We start from the raw sequence: 19,230 nt of genomic DNA, 5'->3' as shown, positions 1-19,230 counted from the left end.
ATCACTTTATGGGTTGTATAATATATTGACATGTGTCATTTAATCTTTTAAAATCACTATGATTGTATTAATTCATTTTTGCAGATAAGTAAATTGAAAATTGCAGAGGTTAAATTGCTTTGCCTAAAGCCAACACAGTAAGTTACGGGGCTGATAATCTTAGTTTTGAGTGTCCTTTCCCACTTTTCAGTCTTCTGAGTCATAAACTACAAGTAGTGTTCTTGGGGAGAATTGTATACTGAGACGAGGAAAGTGCTGAGAATGCGACAGCCATGGCCAGTCAGTGGAGTCCCAGTGCCAGTTAGGTTAGGGAGGATTCCTTTGCTTCTTTCAAGTGAGTCAGTGAGCTCTAGACAGTCTCTTCAGCCAGTACTTAATGCTCAGAATTCTGTCATGACAGTTCCTGTACGCTTGGTCTTGGAGGACTCTGGAATCTGAACTGGATTTGGCACTACTTTGTGGAAACAGTAGTATCACAGGAGTACTGACTGTTTTGTTTTATAAGCTTAAAATGTGATAACGCTCTTGATTTTCATTTTTTTTTTAATAATGAAAGAGTCCCTGAAACACACCGTATACTACCATGCTTAGCCTTGATAGGATTCCACAGTGGCTTCGTGGATAAAGGAGCAGCTGCGTCATATTTGTTCTCTGCCCTGGCTTTTAATTTTATTAAGTTGTGACCGATTTTTTTTCCTCCTTGAGTAATAATTGCCAGGTAAAGTCTTAGGTTTTAAGATCTTACACTCTTATCCATGGAATATTTAAAAGTAATTCATTTAGTTTTACATTAACTGAACATGTTATCTATTCTTAGTTTTAGAAAATAAAATATGGTTTTCCTTCAAGTTTATTTTACTCAGTTCATGAATTTTGCCTTTATCCAAATGTCTTACAATTATAGTACTTAACTGTTGTAATTAGATAGTGATCTTAAGAATACATTGCTGGATAAAAGCTGTATTTTAACAAATCTTATATTTTATTTTATGTGTATGGGTTTTTTTTTTTTCTGAATTTCTATCTGTATACTATGTGCATTCCCAGAGGCCTGACGAGGCTGTCAGGTCCCCTGGAACGAAAGTTTCAGATGGTTGTGAGCTGCCAGATGGGTGCTGAGCACTAAGCTCTGGTCCTCAGATGGTGTGAGCTGCCAGATGGGTGCTGAGCACCAAGCTCTGGTCCTCTGGCAGCGCAACCGGTGCTCTTAATTGCTAAGTCATCTCTCTAGCTTCTTAAAAGCCATATTTATTAAATGTAGCGATCATGGGGAAATTTAGCCTTGTATGGTTAAAGAATTAAAATTATAGTTTTGTTGAAAGGGTTAAAAAGATGGTACTTATTAATTTCTGCTCACATATATCCACTCTGTCTTTATCACATCTCTTTGGATTAAGTAATAACATCCTATCTTTAGGGTTTTGTTTTGATTTCCGCCTGAGTGAAGTCCAAAAATCCACTTTCTTTCCTATTTTGCTGCACCGCAGAAGAACAGAGAAGCTGAAGCCGTGTGCACAGTTGCATGCTCTGGTGTGAAACTGCTTATCAAGTGCTGTTTCCCTTCTTTCTCCCCACCCCAGAATCCAGATTATCTTCAGTATTCTGTCAGTGCACCTCTCTGCGGGTTAAACTCAGTGGTACATAAAGAAGATGACGACAAAATGATGGACACTGTGTAATGCAGCTAAGACTGCTGAGGCCAAGGACTATTTTGTTACAAGAAAGGAAGAGCTTGGCTATTTTCTTGACACTTTTATGGGTGCTGCACTTTATTTTTGTTCGGTTTTTGATGGGAGGGAAAAGAGTACTGAAACGTTTTGCAACTTTTTTTATGTGCTGCTAGGGGCTTTTGTTGTTTGTGGTTTCTGAAGGGAGGAGCGGTGCCACATGTTGCAGGAGGCCTAACTGGGCTCCCCAACCCTCAGTTACTAATCAAAGTATGAAAATCTGCACAAGGCAGTGTTTACAGGACTGGCTGGCTGAGGAGGCATCTGGTACAGTCCTCTGTTACATGGATATGTACTTGTCTGACTTCACAGAAAGAATTCAAGATAAAAGTGCTGTGTCCCACTGCAAAGTTCAGCTGTCAGATCTGGGGTCCATCACATTAAAAGCAATAAATCAGTAGTGGTGACCTACTTTACTAATCAGCAAGCTGGATGGCACAAATTACTGTTCTAAGATAATATTTACACTTGTTTTCGGCACCACAGGTTAACTCCTTGACTAGTATAAAATTGATGTTAAAAACATTACATTTACCCCCAAAATAGTCTCAAAACTGTTCAGAAGGTGACTTTGTCCTGATGACTGTTTAAATATTAGAGTAGTGAGTGTGAAAAGCGACACAGTTTCCGGTTTTTCCAACAAGATGAACTGCAAGCTTACTCTTAATTTACTTGACATAGTCTGCGACCTCTCAGGGAGTATATTTTAACAGAATGGTAATGGCCTGTGAGGACAAACAGGAAGAGTAAGGTCACTGTAGATCACAGCTACTGTGTGCTTGGCTCTGGGGAAGCCTGGAGAAACGTAGCGCTGCGCTGCCTTGAGCTGCCAACCACGTCTAAATTTGATAACAGTCACCCTCAGTGGTGATGTGGGCCTCACTCCATCTGTCACTCGCTTCTAGCTCAGTTCTAGAAGATGCTTCTGAGCTTTACTTCTTCCCGTGTAATTCACTGCACATCCACCGGGATATTTGATGATTCTTTTTATTTAGAATTAGAAGACAGTGCCAATTATGATATCCTTATTATTTGAGGATTAATCTTCCGGCATACAGGAGCACTAGTTTGGTTATTTTGGAGTGTAATCTTTGGCTCAGTACCCACTTCGATTCGTAGCAAATATTTGGGAAGTGGGTACCTGGGGTTTGGGAATGCAGGTCTGTTTGAGTAAGGAAATCATGCTGAGCAGCCATGCGTGGTGCAGAGCTGTGACCTCTGCCTCATGTCTCCTTTTGGCTGATGCGACACCTAGTACTTGTGGAAATGGACTGGAATCATTGGCTCATACTCCTGTAATGTCACAATCTTCCTGGTTCCCAAAATAAAGTCTTTTTTGTGCTTTTGATATAAATATATATACTCTATAATAAAATGTTTGACTAATTTATATGGTAGTGTTCACTGGCTTTTTTTTTTTTTTAAATTGATGACCTAGTCTTTGGAAGTTACTTTTTCTTCTTATCTGCAGCTTGCTCTCTTCACACCAAATGGATAGAATAGAACAAAATAAATCCTGATTTCACAGAAGTGGTACTTGGCCAACTGTATCCGTTCAGACTTCACTTCTGCCCACATCTTGTCCATGGTCAGCCAAATGGTTGTGACTTTGATTAAGAAAGAATTGATTTTTATATATTTGGCTGGATTTTTTTTTTTAAACCAAGGGAAGTATTCTGTGTTTTAGTATATAAAAGTGTGATTGATTTGTTTGGGGGAACCACTAATGGATGTCATAATTTGCACTTGAGGATCGTAACTTAATTGTTGGTGTGACTTTAATATTAAGACAGTTTATTGGGCTGGGTGTGGTAGCATATGGCCTTAATCCTAACACTTGGGAGGCAAAAGCAGGTGGATCTCTAAGTTCAAGGACAGCCTGGGCTCTACATGCAGAGGTCCAGTCAAAAAACAAAACAAGAAGATAGTATGTTGGAGTCCTTTAATTTGGAAATGTCCTCTTAGTATTCAGAGCCAGCTATCTCTTGCCAAAATAAGTTTCCTCTCTTTTCTTAAGAAGTAATAGAAAATAGTAATATTTAGCAAATAGACAACTCATAGTTCAGGTTAGAAAAATTTTCCTAATCTATGGGAAGTTCAAACTGATCAATGAAAAATATTTGCCATCTAAGACTGTTGCTTTACTTAGTAAATTTCATATATTATTCATAAAATATTTTCTTTTTTAATGAAATAGCTGAGGATTTAAGATTGATAGAGCTTTCACCAAGGATTCATGAAGCCCTTGATTGTGTCCTCAGCACCACATAACTGGACATGGTGGCACATAACTGTGGCCCTAATGCTGGGGAGGTGAAGACAGGAGGGTCAGAAGTTGATGGTTTTCCTCAGCTACATCGCAAGTTCACAGCCAGCCTTCTGGCTACATGGCACTCTGTCTTAGGAGAGAGCAGAAGAAATAGCTGTACCTCCATTTACCCTGCGAGCTGTCATTCCACTGATGATGGTAGAGAAAATACTGGTTAGAATTGTTACTGAGATTCACTTTTAACTATACCATCTGTGGTTCGTTCAGAAATCTTTGCCTAAGGAGCTTATAATAGCCTGTAATTTTTCTTGGGAAATATTAGGCTTTTTTAAAACTAGCATTCATATTTTAAAAGTAAGAGCTGTTGAGATGGCTCACTTGGGTTAAGGTGCCTGCACCAAACCTGGCAAGCTGAATTCAATCTGGGACCTAAATGTTGGAAAGAGAAAACCAGCTCCCTCAAGTATCATTTGACCATCTTTACCAACACAGGAGAACATATATGTATACACACACGTATTTTACATTTTTTATTTTTAATTTAAGTTTTTTAAAAAAATAAATTCATATGTTTCCCCAAAGAACATGCATTTCTGTTAATAAATGGTTTCCCATACAGTATAGAATGTACGCAGGGTGACTCTCAAGTTAATCCTGGGGTCTCTTCAGAGAAAAAGGCCAATTTACTTTCTCAGGTGGTGCTTGTCTGGATTAGGGTTGAGTGTCCCACTTCCGTTTTTCCAGCACACCATTCACATTTTATCAAGAAGACACTTAAGTCCTGCAGCCTTCAGTTCCCCTAATGATGGGTGTGTTTATACTGTGTCATAGGTTGTCCAAGCAGCTGATCCAGCTGGCATTGGTTTGCTTACAGTGTCAGTCAGTGGGGAATTACAAAGATGCATACATGTTGAGCATGGATTGCCTCCCGCCAATAACAAAGGTGACATGTGCTCATAGGCTTTTTAAAAACTAGATCTTTTCTAAAGATAGAAAAGTATTTTAAAATCCCTGCATCTTTTACTTGATTTCGCATGTTACTCTTCAGACACGTGGAATCCTGTGAGAAAATATGAAGCTTCTGGGCCAGTCTACACTCACATGATACTATTTGGTGCTGTATACGGAAAAATTCATAGTCGTTAGAGATCTTTAAAAAGTGAGGGCTGTGGGCTGTGGCTGCTCTGCCAGAGGTCCCGAGTTCAGTTCCCAGCAATCACGTTGGCTCATAATCATCTGTAATGGGATCCAGTGCTCTCATCTGGTGTGCAGATAAAACACTCATACATAAAATACATACTTAATACATATGTACATACATTTTATTTTTAAGAAAGTGGTGGCTAGAGAGATGATTTATTGGTTAAGAGCACTTGCTGCTCTTAAAGAGGGCCAGAGTTTGACTTCCAGCACTCATGTGTGGTTCACAAACTTTAATTCCAGGAGACCTGATGCCCTCTGTAGCTTTCTGCAGGTACCTACACACATATATACATAGATTAATAAATAACAATCTTTTTTAAAAATTGTAGGAGAATGCTAGAGATTCAGAAACCTTACTGGCTTTTACTAATGTTTTTTAAGCCCAGATAGACTAATTTAATTGTTAAAATAAAATTGAATTCTAACTTCCAGAATAAAAGTCTTTAGTCACAAGCTTATTAATGGAGGGATTTTGTCAGTGAGCAGACACAGTGCACCTGCCCAGGGCATTTAGCTCCATGCATAGTCCATGGGACACAAAAATAACTCTTGTACTGATTGCAGCATTCTGCTGCTTAGCAGATGTATTCAGTAATGATACTTTTTTAAAAAAATTGTGTGTGGGGGTGGGTGTTTTGCCCACATGTATGTTTGTGTACCACATGTGTGCATGGGTGCCCTTGGAGGCCGGAAGAGCACATTGGATTCCCTGGAACTAGAGGTGGTTATAAGCTGCCATGTGGGTGCTGGGAATCAAACCCAGATCATTTGATAGAGCAGACAGCTCTCTTAACTGCTGAGCCACCTCTCCAGCCCCAGCAATGATAATTTATTATTATTGTTGTTATTATTATTTTATTATTATTATTCATGTTTTTTGAGACAGGGTTTCTCTGTGTAGCCTTGGCTGTCCTGGGCTCCCTTTGTAGACCAGGCTGGCTTCAAACTTGCAGAGATCTGTCCACTTCTGCCTCCCTGAGTACTGGGATTACAGGAGTGTGCCACCATCCTGGTGTTAGCAATGATTCTTTTTTTTTTTTTTTTTTTTTTTCGAGACAGAGTTTCTCTGTGTAGCCTTGGCTGTCCTGGACTCACTTTGTAGACCAGGCTGGCCTCAAACTCACAGCGATCCGCCTGCCTCTGCCTCCCAAGTGCTGGGATTAAAGGCGTGCACCACCACGCCCAGCCCCCAGCAATGATTCTTAATACCTGTCTGATATCAGCCTTGTCCAGCAGCAGAAAACAGGTTTCTTTTATTTGTTTTAATAGAAAAGAAGCCATACATGTTTCCCACGTGGAAATTTTTGGTTCTGGTCACAGGGGGGAAAAGCTTCTCACTTCATGTTCCCTAGCCCTCTTAACCCCCACATCTACCAGTGTCATGAAAGCCAGTGACTGTATGTATATAGCAGGAGATAAAGAATCTCATAAAACGGCAAACAGCCTAGGTACTTTTTAAAGACTTATTTATTAGAAGCCACTGAGACATCACAGCAGCATACAGAAACGGGGGTGAGGGCCTGTGAAGGGCCAGAGGCAAAGGGCAACAGCCACAGTACCAACATCACCGAATGCTGCTGATCAGCCTGGGTTTAGGTAGTTCACAACATTTTTAGAAAGCGATTATCAACATTCAGATAAGGCATTATAGAGACATTGACGAAGGACAAAGTGTTCATTGGAATCCTAAGGCCTAGTCCATTTTGAAAGATCAAAAATGAAATTTAAAAATCAAAGATTCCTCCTCACTCCCAAATATATAAGAACCACTTGCTGGCATTTGTACTTCAAGTGTCTGAAATAAAATAGGCCAGAATTTCAAAGGCTTGTACAAGGGCTTGATTCTTTGATTTAGCACCAAGTAAAATAAGAGTACATCTTTCTGAAAGGTAGGATTTGTTTTTCTTCCACTTCTCCTATTTTCTCACTTCAGGCCACAATATATAAGGACAAGCCCTTCTCCCACTAATGAATCTAAAGTGACTGACATTTTAAAGTGGTTTCTCAGGCTTGGTTTAGTGGTACACCCCTGTGATTTAAGCACTGAGGAGGCTGAAACGAGGGTCACGAATGTGGGGCCAGCTTGGGCTACATAGTGAAAGCCTGCCTCACTAAGGGCTGGGCCTGGGTGTGGTGGTGCATGCTTCCAATCTCAGCACTTGGGAGGCAAAAACAGGTGGATCACTTTGAGTTTGAAGCCAGCCTGGTGTGGACATAGTTCCAGGACGGCCAGCACTGCAGAGTGAGACCTTGTCTCAAACAACAACAAAAACCCTAAGGACTGGAGAGAGCACAGTGATAGGGTGCTTGCCAAGCACACAGGGCAGAGTCGGACTCCCGGTGCTGCTTAGGTGGTGCCATAAGAGTCGTCTCCCTTTAAAGTGGGATGGGAAGTGGTAGAACACAGTGATCCCAGAACTTGAGAGAGCCCGAGACAAGAGGAGCTTGAATTCAGGAACATCAATACAGGTACAGATGCCCTCAAGGGAACTCCGGTTCAGTGCTTTTGAACCCATCCTGCAGTTCCTTCTGTTACTACACATGTGGAAGAGTTGATTGGTCGCTCTGTCCAAGGGGCCATCCTGGCATTTCCCATCCGCTTCCTCAGTGGCAAACTGCCATGGGGGTTCTCTCTTACCCTTTAGTTTTCTTTTTACCATCCCTTGCTCATCAAGGCAGACAGTCCACTTGGATCAAAGCGGGAAACTGACAGGTCCTAAAACACAGTCTTCAGACCGATTAATATGTTAGAACCTGGGAATTAATTCCATTGCCAGTTGCCAGGGCTCATGCTAGAACTTAAAAACTCAGTTAACATAAATCATATACCTTAGGACATGCATGTTTGGAAAAGAAAACAAGCCATATCAAAGTCACGTGTTCTTAAGGGCCAATGGCTGCCTTTTTATAGCAAATTGAACTAGTAGAGAACACAAAGCACGGTGGCCTGTGCTCTTGCTTTTCCTGTAAAGAGCAGTGAGTTTGCATCTGTGAAGCCAGTTGTTTTCTTTCTGGAATCTATAACAGCGTCTTCCAATATCATGTCCCATTGGGATAGAAAACACCTTTTTGGGGTTGCAATGGAGCACTGCCTTATGCAAAAGCCCCTAATGAGATATTTATCTGCCTCAAGTGACATATAACTTTTTTAAACTTTTCCAGAAAAACATGACCATGCAGTCACCCATGCTGACTAACTGAAAAGGTTAGATGACAACCGGTTGCTCTTTTTTAATTGTGCTCTGATTTTTTTTTTTTTTTTAAGTTTCAACATCTCATGTTTTCTAATTGCACATCCACAGAAGACAACTAGATTCTAGACCAAACATATGAGGTTATTTTTAACAGATCAGCCTTAGTATCTGACTCATTTGGCACATCCTTAGTAATACCCAAAAGAAAGCCATTAGGAATAAATCATAATTTTCAGAGAAGTCTTAGGAAAAGAGCTTCGAAATACAGAGGAGAGGCAAGGAGGCCCTGCTTCGTCCTGATTACTGCCCTCATCAAGGAGTAACAGAAGCTTTCTGGGTAGTTTCTGGAACTTTCGTCTGTAGAAAAGAATATACATGGGGCCAGATCTTGTTCGTTTCTGTTCCGGAGAATGTTTCCAACACCCCTTTTTTCCTAAAGATGAAAAACAAAATAAATAGGTAGGTAGGTAGATTACACAGTCTGAGTGTGCCTAGTGAGCTTTTTCAAAGCATTTTGTAAAGTTCACATGAGTTGAGAAGTCCAGAGTGTTAAGGTCTCTAATCCAGGGAGAGGAGCTTAGCTGGACATCGGGGAACCTAGATTCCAGCTTGTGTTTTGTCCTCCACGTAAAGAAGGCGGCACTTTAGCTGTCATACTGCACCAGTGCTGTTGGTCCAGCCTATATTAATGCTTTCTATCTTACCCAAAGCCCAGCTGCCTCTACTTGCAGATGCACTTGTCTTCTGGGATGGGACTCAGCCTCAAGCCCCTAGGCTGGCAGGTTTGAAACAGGGTGTGTCAGCCACCAGGACATCACCCTGGCTTTGTCCACCGAAGCCTTGGGAAAGTTTTCAAACACTCATTCTTTTATCAAGTTCCTTTCCCGCCTCTGGTCTACCTTCCTAAACTGTGTCTTCTGTCAGAGTTCTCTGTTCATCCCTGTGCTTGTCTGGCTTGTCACTAGACAGAGTAGTATTTCACTCCAGTAGGGGGAAGGATGAAGTGTGGAGCTCAGGCTCCTGGGATCTGCGTCTCAGAACACACAGACCACCTTAAGGTTCTGAACTTCCCCAACCCACACACATTTCGTGGGTGTGCAGACAGACTGGTTTGCAGGTCACCCACGGGCAGATAAGTTGATTTATCTACTTGCCCAAAACAGGCTGCCATACCTCTATAACTGGTCTCATTAGGCTTTCACTGGGACAAAAGGATCCCTTTATTGACACCTCATGACATTTGTCATGGTTAACTTAAATAACAGCAGCTGTTTTCTAGGTAAAATAACATCTGCTACAGAGGAAAACTATGCAGAGGTGGTATTTGCATAGTAGAAGCCCTTGAATTGTCTAAATTCTCAGGCAGGTAGAGCATTCAAGAGAGCAAGCTTTGAGCAGGAAAGCCTGTTCAGGGGGACACGAGCTGCAGTGCCAGGAGCACAGTATTGCTGAAACACAGGCACCTGTTCACTCTTTACGCTGCACCACATGACATTATAAGTTCTCTGTAATGAAACGGACCCAGCTCCAAAAATTAGTCTTCCAGAGAGTAAGTGCATCATCATGTTTCAAGACATGAATGTTCCACAGCTGGAAAGAATAAGGCAACTATAAGCTTTTTAAAATCACAATACTGGGGCTAGGGAGATGACTTGGGGGTTAGGAGCATTGGCTGCTCTTCCAAAGGTCCTGAGTTCAATTCCCAGCAACCACATGGTGGCTCACCACCATCTGTAATGAAATCTGGTGCCCTCTTCTGGTGTGTAGGTGTACATACAGGCCAAACACTATACATAATAAATCTTTAAATAAAAAAAAAAAAATCACAGTACCAACTATTTTGTCCTTTCTTTTTAAGGCTCTTTTCATTTTTAGTTAAGCCCAGAGATGACCCTATGCATGGGGTCTTAGGCAGAAAAGCTTGAATTTATAGCAAGAAATGGCAGTAGCCAGAAGCCCAGAAAGACATCACCCCACCACCCACCCCGCTCCCCGAAAGTCACTGATTTCTGTAGCTTTCCTCAACTTCCTACATTTTCACAGAGCTAAGCCCTAGAGAAATTTGCTCTACCCACAGCCTATCAGTAGCAGTGCTTCCTGCACAGACGCAAAGCATTCCCTTGTTCATCCTGCGGCCAGTCAAGGTGACCACACTCAGTACAGGAGGTTCAAGTGAAACTGTCCCCACACTCTGTCTTCAGCAAGTGCGAGGCTGCAGCTAATGGACATCAGTCCCATGACATTTGCTGGGCCAGGGGAAGATCTCTCTTTTCTGTTCAGTTAACAGAGCCGACAGGAGCTACAATCAGAACACATGGCGGCCTCCTGGGACTAAAGCCAACACAGGGATGGCGCTGAAAGGGTTAAGTCTGGCAGCACTCCTTAAGCCCCTGGGCCAGTTCTCTGTATTTGAATTTCTTCAGTTATATGACTAATGGCCCCTCCACACCACCAGTTGCTTCAGCCTGTGTGAGTGGCTCTGCCAATAATAAGCACGTGCTATCTCATTGCCCAGTTCTCCTCTTTATCCATACAAAGTGAGTTACTTGAAGGCTCACAGGAACTAAATCTAATTGTCTGTGTGGACAAGGGCCTGGCACAGGACCAGCACGGTGCCCAACATTGGCTGATTCAGTAGCCTTTCCCGAGGGTCTCTCACTTCAAGTCCCTAACGGTTCTGTAAAGCGGTATACTATATATATTGGCTGAGTAAGCAATCAGGGACACAGAGGTGAAATACCTTGCCCAGGTTAGAGAGCTGTTGATCTTCCGAGCCAGGCTCAACATACAAACACAAACTTAGAGTAATGGCTTCTGTAAAAAGTAAATTGCTGGGCTGGAGAGATGGCTCAGAGGTTAACAGCACTCTCTGTTCTTCCAAAGGTCCTGAGTTCAATTCCCAGCAACCACATGGTGGCTTACAACTATCTATTATGTGATCTGGGTCCTCTTCTGGCCTGCAGGCATACATTCGGGCAGAATACTGTATAAATAATAAGTAATTCTTTTGTTTTAAGTAAGTTGCCAAATCTTGTAATTTTTCCCCTCCAGAAGTAAACTTTAGAAGTACTGCAACAGTTCAAGCCTGGCTTCGAATTTCCCTGCATTACTTATCCTAATGTAGCAGTGATGGTCACCACAGTAACAGCAAATATGTGTCCAGTGCTTAAAGTGCATCTGGGACAACTGCAGGGTTACACATATTAACTCGCTTTCAAGCCTCTCGCCTCATCTACATTTTATGAAAGAGAAACCAGGCAAGTTAAGCCAGAGGTGAAGGCCATGCTAATTAAATAGCAAGCTGGGGTTTGAGCCTGGGCCTTCAGACTCTGGCGTCTGTGCTCTTACTGCAACAGCGTGGACTGCCTCGGCCCGAATCATCAGCAGGATGCAGTGGAAGCAGAGAGCAGCATTCATCCCCTGGAAGAAGGAAGGGCTGAGCAAGGAAACCAAACCACGCCTTGGCCTGAGTCAGGAATCAGCTCAGGGTAATTCTCATATTCCTTGTAAGATACAGATTTCCTTGAAGAGCAGATAAAAAAAAAAAAACATATGAGTAGGAGCTTTCAAAGCGTCCTCTCCTGGCACAGTTGGTGGGCACTACTGGGCTTACTGCCCCAGCACTGGTCCAGCCCTCCACTACATGGCAGAATGGAGCCTCAAGCTTTGGATGTGGACCAGTCCGTATCGACCCTCCCAAGGCCTGTGACTGACTTGAGAACTGGCGGTAACCCAGGCCTACAACAGTAAGTATGAGGTTTCCCGGACCAGTGGCTATTCTGTTTCATCTGGGTGATGCTCGGAGCTTTTGTTCACTGAATAAAAGGTTTACTCAGCCTTTCTGGCAAATACCAGCAACCATGCAGGAAGCAGGAGAACAAAGTCCTCCTTGGAAGCAGGCGTAACCAAGAGAATGGCAAAACAGGAGACCTAGGAGGCTGGAACCCTGCCTACTTTCTGGCCTTGTCTTTACAAAAAGCCTAAAACTTTCCCTTTGCTTCAGCAAGCTGGAATCGTGTGCTCTGGTAACTCAGTATTTCAGCCATAAAGTGTGGAAAATCAAAGCCTTGATCGTACGAGAGAAGCTGAGAAAAGCGAGAACTCACTGGTAATACTGCAGGACTGGCTCTGTCTGGGCTTCGTACGCTTTCAGTCTCTTGATCACTGTCTCTGGCTTGTCATCCTCCCGCTGAGTCAGCGGCTCTCCAGTCAGGTCATCGATGCCCTGGACAGTTATTTGAAGAACATCAACACCTTTTTAAGCAAGATAGCTTTTCTATGTTCAAACGCCAATCACAAACGCGCTAACATTTCAGTGGACACGATTCGAACTACAGGCAGATCACGGCAGGTGTGAGGCTCCGGGGGAGGTGGGGGGTTGCTTCCTGAGTGCTGTAAGGTTTGGATTTAAAAGCCCATCCCTGCCCCCAACACCCAAGCCCTCAAGGGTTGGCTCCCAGGCATGGGATACTAGAGGTGGTAGAAATCCCAGCTGTAAGCCAGTGTTGCAAATCCTCAGTCCCTCTGCCCTTCACTCACACCCTGGCACAGAGTAGGATAAAAAAAAAAATCAATCAATGAACACTTTTTTCTGTTGAGTTTCTCATTGCTGTAACTAACGCCTGAGAAAAACAACTAGAAAGGAGGAACTGTTTATTTTGGCATGGAGTTTCTGATGGTTCAGATCTCAGCTGCTTGGGCTCATGAGCTGGGACTCAGAACATCACGGTTGAAGAGAGAGAGAGAGAGTGAGAGTGTGTGTGTGTGCGCGTATGCGTGTGTGTGTGTGTGTGTGTGTGTGTGTGTGTGTGTCACGGGATGCATGAGAAGCAGAGGGTGGGGAGGGACTAAGGGTCATGTGTAACCTGCAGAGGCACTCACTGCCACAGTGACACACTTTCGTCCAGTCGTGCTCCACCTCAGCAATCCACCCCACCACCTGGGGACCAAGCAGTCAACACATTGAGCCTTCGGGGGACATTTTATATTTGAACCATAATACTTCTGAACAAACACCAGACCTGTTAGAGCAGGAACACACCTTTACTGCCAAGCTTGAGTGGACTACACCCATCAAGTACCTACGCTGTCATTAGTCTATACCTGTTAGGGTACGAGAACTCGGGGGGGGGGGGGACATTCTGCTGTATGGCAGCCCCGCTGCATTTACTCACCACAGTCTTGGGCGGATTGAATTCAATGTTGTACACTCGGCCACTGGCAGGGTGAATCCATCGAGCAGTGAGGCGTTGTTTAATGACCTCGAAGGGCACGTTGAGGTTTATCACTGTGTCTATCTGATAAACTCTATCCAGGGCTTCTGCCTGTGGAAGTGTCCTTGGAAAACCTTATGCGATAGGGAGGAGGGGAAGGCAAGAAAGAAAAAAATGTTAGGCAAATCGACCCCAAGCCATAATGTAACTGTAATTGTATTTTTTGGTGTCTACTTGACTGGGCTGTAGAGTGCACAGATATTTGGTCAAGCGTTCTGAGTGTGCATGTGAGGGACTTTGTGTATGACAGAGCACACTGCCCTCCGGGGGTAGGAAAGCCTCAGCTGGAAGCCTGAGTAGAGGGGGGGGAAAGGAACGCGTCTTGCCATCTAACCAGGATCTCTGCTCTTCAGCCAAACTGAGTTCAGGTCGGGGTGGTGGCCCGCCTGTAATCCTAGCCCGTGGGAAGTGGAGGCAAGGCAATCCAGCCTTCAAAGCCTCGGCTACGTATTTAAAAATGGAGTTAAAGGCCTGTCTGGGTTACACGAAACTCTGTCTCAAAAACAAATGAAAGGAGGTGGAAAGATCTTGCAGAGGGCCCCCTGGCCCCCACATGGCAGCTCAAAGCCTCCATAACTCGAGGTGTAAGGATTTGATTTTACTTTCTGGCTTCTGTGGGCGCCAGGCATGTGCATGATGCACGTACATAACACATGAGCACAACACTATAAAAATGCATCTTAAATTGACCAGTGTGAGTCACCACACTTGGTTCTCTAAAGCAAAACTGTAGCAAAAAACAAACAAGCAAACCCTACAAATTAACAAAAAACAGCCAAACACAAGGTACCTTCACCCAGTGGCTGACAACCCCCTGTAACTCCAGCTCCAAGGGATCTGACACCTTCTGGTCTCTTCCAACACCTGAGCAACGATGGTGAGTATACACACACACACACACACACACACACACACACACACGGGGGGGGGGGGGAGGGAGAGAAGGAGACAGAGAGAGAGAGAGAGAGAGAGAGGGAGAGAGAGAGAGGGGAGGAAGGGGGAGATGTGGCACACTCATTTTTAATCTCAGCACTCAGGAAGCAGAGGTAGGCTGATTTCTGAGTTCAAGGCCAGCCTGGTCTACATAGTGAGTTCCAAGCTAATCAGGGTTGTCCAGAGAGACACTGTCTAAGAAAAGCAACAAACAAAAAATAGGAAGGACATATCAGGAGGGTATCATCAGTTGCACCCAAAATCTAAGAAGGCTGTGTTTGGAATATGACAGAAAGCAAAACACAGAGGAGCAAGCTCTAACTTACAAAACAACTTTTTTTTGCAATCTGAACATCCCTACTCCAGAAACCTAGATGCAGTGATTTCAGAAAGCATCCAGTTTGGGATTGAGATTTATTTAGGCTGCTCAGGAATGTTCCGCTGGTAAAGTCTATCCAGGCCCAAAGCACAAAAACTCTGAAATAGGAACACGTGGTCTCAAGCATTTGAGAAATGCAAGATTTAGTGCAGCTAAAATAGTTTAAACAATGTGGTTCAAACTACAGAGGAAAGCAAGCAGAACTGATTGTCGAATCCCAAAATAGGTTACAGCACTTTGGGGAATTTGAAATAATACTCTGATCTTTTACTTTGCAGTGTTATGACTGGGGACATTCTGTCCAGAACACATGGAAAAGTTAAAATTGATGGAAATAATACGCTTTTCGACAGTGACCACCGTTAAAGATGCATGTGCAACAGCTTTGTTAAACACATATCTTGCCAACAATGGAATCTGGAAGCCTTTGCTCATGACTTGGGCCTTATAATGTGATCACATATTAATTAGGGAACCTGGATGGAGGGAAAATAACCTCCAAAAGAAAGCTAGTGGCAAGAGGTTTGACCTGTAACTTTTTCTTTTTTTGGTTTTTCAAGACAGAGTTTCTCTGTGTAGCTCTGGCTGTCCTGGGACTCACTTCGTAGACCAGGCTGGCCTCAAGCTCAGCGATCCTGCCTTCTTCTGTCTCCCAAGCTCTGGGATTAAAAGTATGCACACCATGCCTGGCTGACCTGTAACATATTACATAGTCTCAAGTTGGAAAAAAAAAAAAGCAAAACAAGTACTGTAAAAATCGTAATGAAGTCATCCTGAGAGAAAAAAAATTTTAGTATACTTAATGAAACTAATAAAATATCAATTCACAGAATGCTTTCAGATACCAACTATTAAATATTTTATAGGGACTCTTTCTCTCAACTGCCCTAATAATCGTAAGGCAGGTGCTGTTATCTCCACCTTACTGTGAGGGAACAGAGGCAGAACAACATCAAATGCCTTGCTGTAGCTCATAAGCTCATAAAGCTATTAAGCAGTGGCAGTGAAGTGTGAACACAACTGTCTGACCTAATGCCTACACTTGTAACCAAGGAGTTTGCACTGAAAAAGGCCTAACAAAAATACCTGTCCATTGACTTGATTCTAATCACAGTGTTCCTGCTGCTGTTCTTGCAGAGGACCCGGGTTCAGTCCCCATCACCCACAGAGTACCCACAACCACCCGGAACTCTACTTCCAGGAGCTTGGATGCCCTTAGTTTCTATGAGTATCACACGCATGTGGTGCACACACATGGGCGCAGGCAAAGCACTCTACACAGTTATTTTTTTTTTAATGTTTATCTTCAGTAACTTAGAACAAAAACGTTGACTGGGATGAAAGACATGAATCAAAATACCCTGTGACAGGAGGAGAAATGTTGTTTTGCCGCCTCATTTCAAATACTGAAACCCTGGCTGCCGCCCAAATGCTCCTCAAGTGGGGAATTAAAGTGTTATATATGTATGCCAAATATATATATTTCTCCAAGTGTATATATTGCCATGTATAATACCAAAATATAAACATAATCTCCTGTGTGTGTGTGTGTGTGTGTGTGTGTGTGTGTGTGATTTTAGTATATGTCTCAACTAGTCTTCAGTGTACGCCAACTAGGCTCCAGTGCCAGTGAAGGAATCAACTTGCCAGCAGGAGAGCCAGGGCAAGCAGGCAGAGCGAGGGAGCTTCCTTCTCCGTGCCCTTAATACAGGCAGCCAGCAGAAGGTGTGGCCTAGGTTAAAGGTGGATCCCCCCACCTCAGGAGATCCGGATTAAAAGTGGGTCTTCACACTTCCGATGGTATACCCGGTCTTCAAACTTCTGATGGTACACCCGGTCTTCACACTTCGATGGTACACCCGGTCTTCACACTTCTGATGGTATACCCGGTCTTCACACTTCCGATGGTATACCCGGTCTTCACACTTCCGATGGTACACCTGGTCTTCACACTTCCGATGGTATAACCAGCCACTCAGTTAATTCCCAATGTCATCAAGTTGACACCAAGAATAGGCACCACAAGTCAGCCTCTTGTCGACTTTATGTCATGCTTAGTTTCCAAATGAAAGCAGTAACCAGGTCATAATAATGCCTGATCATAACCTCCAACATACAATCACAAACACATTTTATATTTAACCAGGTCATAATTATGCCTAACATGATATAACCATCCCTCACATAACTGCAAACATATTAAAAATTTAGTATCTCAAAACTTAAATATGACAACCACTGATATGCTTAAGTGATGTTGCATGATAAAGAAATGGAGGAAGGAAAACCCAAATATCTGAACAAACACATTTTTTAAAAAAAGATTTATTTATTAATACAGCATTCTGCCTGCATATCTGCCTACACACCAGAAGAGGGTGCCAAATCTCATTATAGATGATTGTGAGCCACCATGCGGTTGCTGGGAATCGAACACAGGACCTTTGGAAGAACAGCCAGTGTTCTTAACCTCTGAGCCATCTCTCCAGCCCCAAACACATTCTTAATAAAATATTATGGAAACATTCATGTCAGCTATAATTTTTGTTTCTGCAACTGGTCATATGGCTTTAACAATGGTATTTATTACTACCGTCCTGTACCACATATTCTATTTCCTCCACCCTCAGCAAACACCTCAGCGGGTCTTGGCTCTTTTCCTGGAGAAGTGACCCACACCTTCATTCCTAAAGGGTCTGTGCCCTTTGTCATCCTGCTTGGATTCAGCTGTTGTAGTTTCCCTTTTACTTTAATCATAGGACATGGTAGCACCAAGAGAACCCTAAAGGGTCCTCTGCACTCCAGACATAATCTTTCTTAGCTCCATTGTCGGGGAGCAATCCAATTTTCCTGTGGCCGTCTGGAGCAATCACCCCTCCTAACACTGCAATGGGCATCAGAGGCCTAACGTGGCTAAGGGGAAGCACGAGGTTCCATTTCAATGCAGTGTTTGTTGTGTCTCCTGGCAAGAACGCTCCCTCTTCTGGAACCAAAACTTCTAGACCAACAGAACTTAAGACCATTGGCCACTAGGGGGTGCTAGTGAGCAGAACTATTCCCCTGTCCACTCCTTGATTCCTGGACCCATGATCCTGGCTATGGGAGAAACCATACCATGTAGGGGCACTGATTCAAAGCATATACTGCCTTATGGAGAACCCTGCCCCAGCCTGCCAGGATGCTGCCATCCAACTGTGTCTGTACCTGTGTCTTCAAGAGGCCAGTCCAAGCCAGGTGGCGGTGGTGGTGCACACCTTTAATCCCAGCACTTGGGAGGCAGAGGCAGGTAGATCGCTATAAGTTTGAGGCCAGCCTGGTCTACCCAAAAAAAAAAAAAAAAGCCATTCCATCTTTGTATCTGGCCAGCTGCTTGGGGATGGTAGGGAGCGTGGATTTCATAATTGTGGAACCACTGTCACACTTCTCTAGCTGTGAAGTGAGTTCTTTGGTCAGAAGCAATGCTATGTGGAATACCATGACGGTGCATAAGGCATTCTGCAATTCCGTGGATGTTGTTCTGGTAGAAGCATTACATGCAGGAAAGGCAAATCCACAATCAGAATAAGATCTACTCCAATAAAGAGAAAGTATTGTCTTTTCAACAAGGAAGTGGCCCTGCCACCAGGTGGCTGTCTGGTCACCTGGTGCCATATCTGAGATTCAGTTTTGGTCTCCACTGTTAGTAGAGCTGGCAACCAACAGAAGCTGTAGCCAGCTCAGCCTTGGGGGGTAGAAGTCCGTGTTGTTGAACCCAAGTATGAACTCTCTCTGCCACCACGGCCACCTTGTTCCTGGCAATGACAGGGATGGCTGGGCAAAGAGGCTGACTTTGGCCTCTTTGGCAAAGAGGTCCACAGAATGGGCCTCCCAATCTATTAGGTTATTGAGCTCCTCTTCTGCTGAAGCCATCTTTGAGTGAGTATTTACATGGGACACAATATCTTCACGCCCTTTGCCCATTTGCAGGGATGTCTTTCTCGCCAGTTTTCCAATCATGCTCTTTCCAAGTGACCTCCAGCCAATCAATTGGCTTGTGCTCAGGTCACGTGGTAACTTGGAGGCCTACTGGCAAATGTTCAGTTTCCACCAAGGCCCAATAGCAGACCAAAAGTTCTCTCTCAAAGGGAGAAGAGTTGTCTGAGGATGATGGTAGAGCCTTGCTCCCAAATCCCAAAGGTCCCTTTTGTGATTGACCTATAGAGGTCTGCCAAGGGTTCCAAGCAACATCCTATACACCTCAAGTACCATTGAG

At 43.6% G+C, this 19,230-nt stretch overlaps 2 protein-coding genes across 4 annotated transcripts in view; one reads left to right on the top strand and one right to left on the bottom strand.

Annotated features, from left to right (window-relative positions):
* The window catches only part of CDC37L1 (cell division cycle 37 like 1, HSP90 cochaperone), a 33,888-nt gene extending 30,771 nt beyond the window's left edge, over positions 1 to 3,117 (top strand). For 2 of the 3 annotated variants that reach the window (XM_084769797.1, XM_084769796.1), the window contains one exon: positions 1,581 to 3,117. In XM_084769797.1, the coding sequence (XP_084625923.1) occupies positions 1,581 to 1,679 (99 nt within the window). In that variant the 3' untranslated portion in view covers positions 1,680 to 3,117. The other variant, XM_084769795.1, reaches the window with a different exon arrangement.
* Positions 3,118 to 6,648: 3,531 nt separating this feature from the next.
* AK3 (adenylate kinase 3) overlaps positions 6,649 to 19,230 on the bottom strand; it is a 29,843-nt gene continuing 17,261 nt past the window's right edge. The window contains exons 3-5 of the mRNA XM_084769834.1: positions 13,568 to 13,740; positions 12,500 to 12,618; positions 6,649 to 8,826 (exon numbers count right to left, since the gene is read on the bottom strand). Coding sequence (XP_084625960.1) covers positions 8,706 to 8,826; positions 12,500 to 12,618; positions 13,568 to 13,740 — 413 coding nt within the window. The 3' untranslated portion in view covers positions 6,649 to 8,705. The remainder of the gene's footprint in view (positions 8,827 to 12,499; positions 12,619 to 13,567; positions 13,741 to 19,230) is intronic.

This window comes from Acomys minous (genome assembly GCF_964271855.1).
Source record: "Acomys minous genome assembly, chromosome: 2".
In the NCBI taxonomy this organism is placed as follows: domain Eukaryota; kingdom Metazoa; phylum Chordata; class Mammalia; order Rodentia; family Muridae; genus Acomys; species Acomys minous.
The sequence above is the reverse complement of the archived record's forward strand: the minus strand, read 5'-3'. Positions and strand labels throughout refer to the sequence as shown.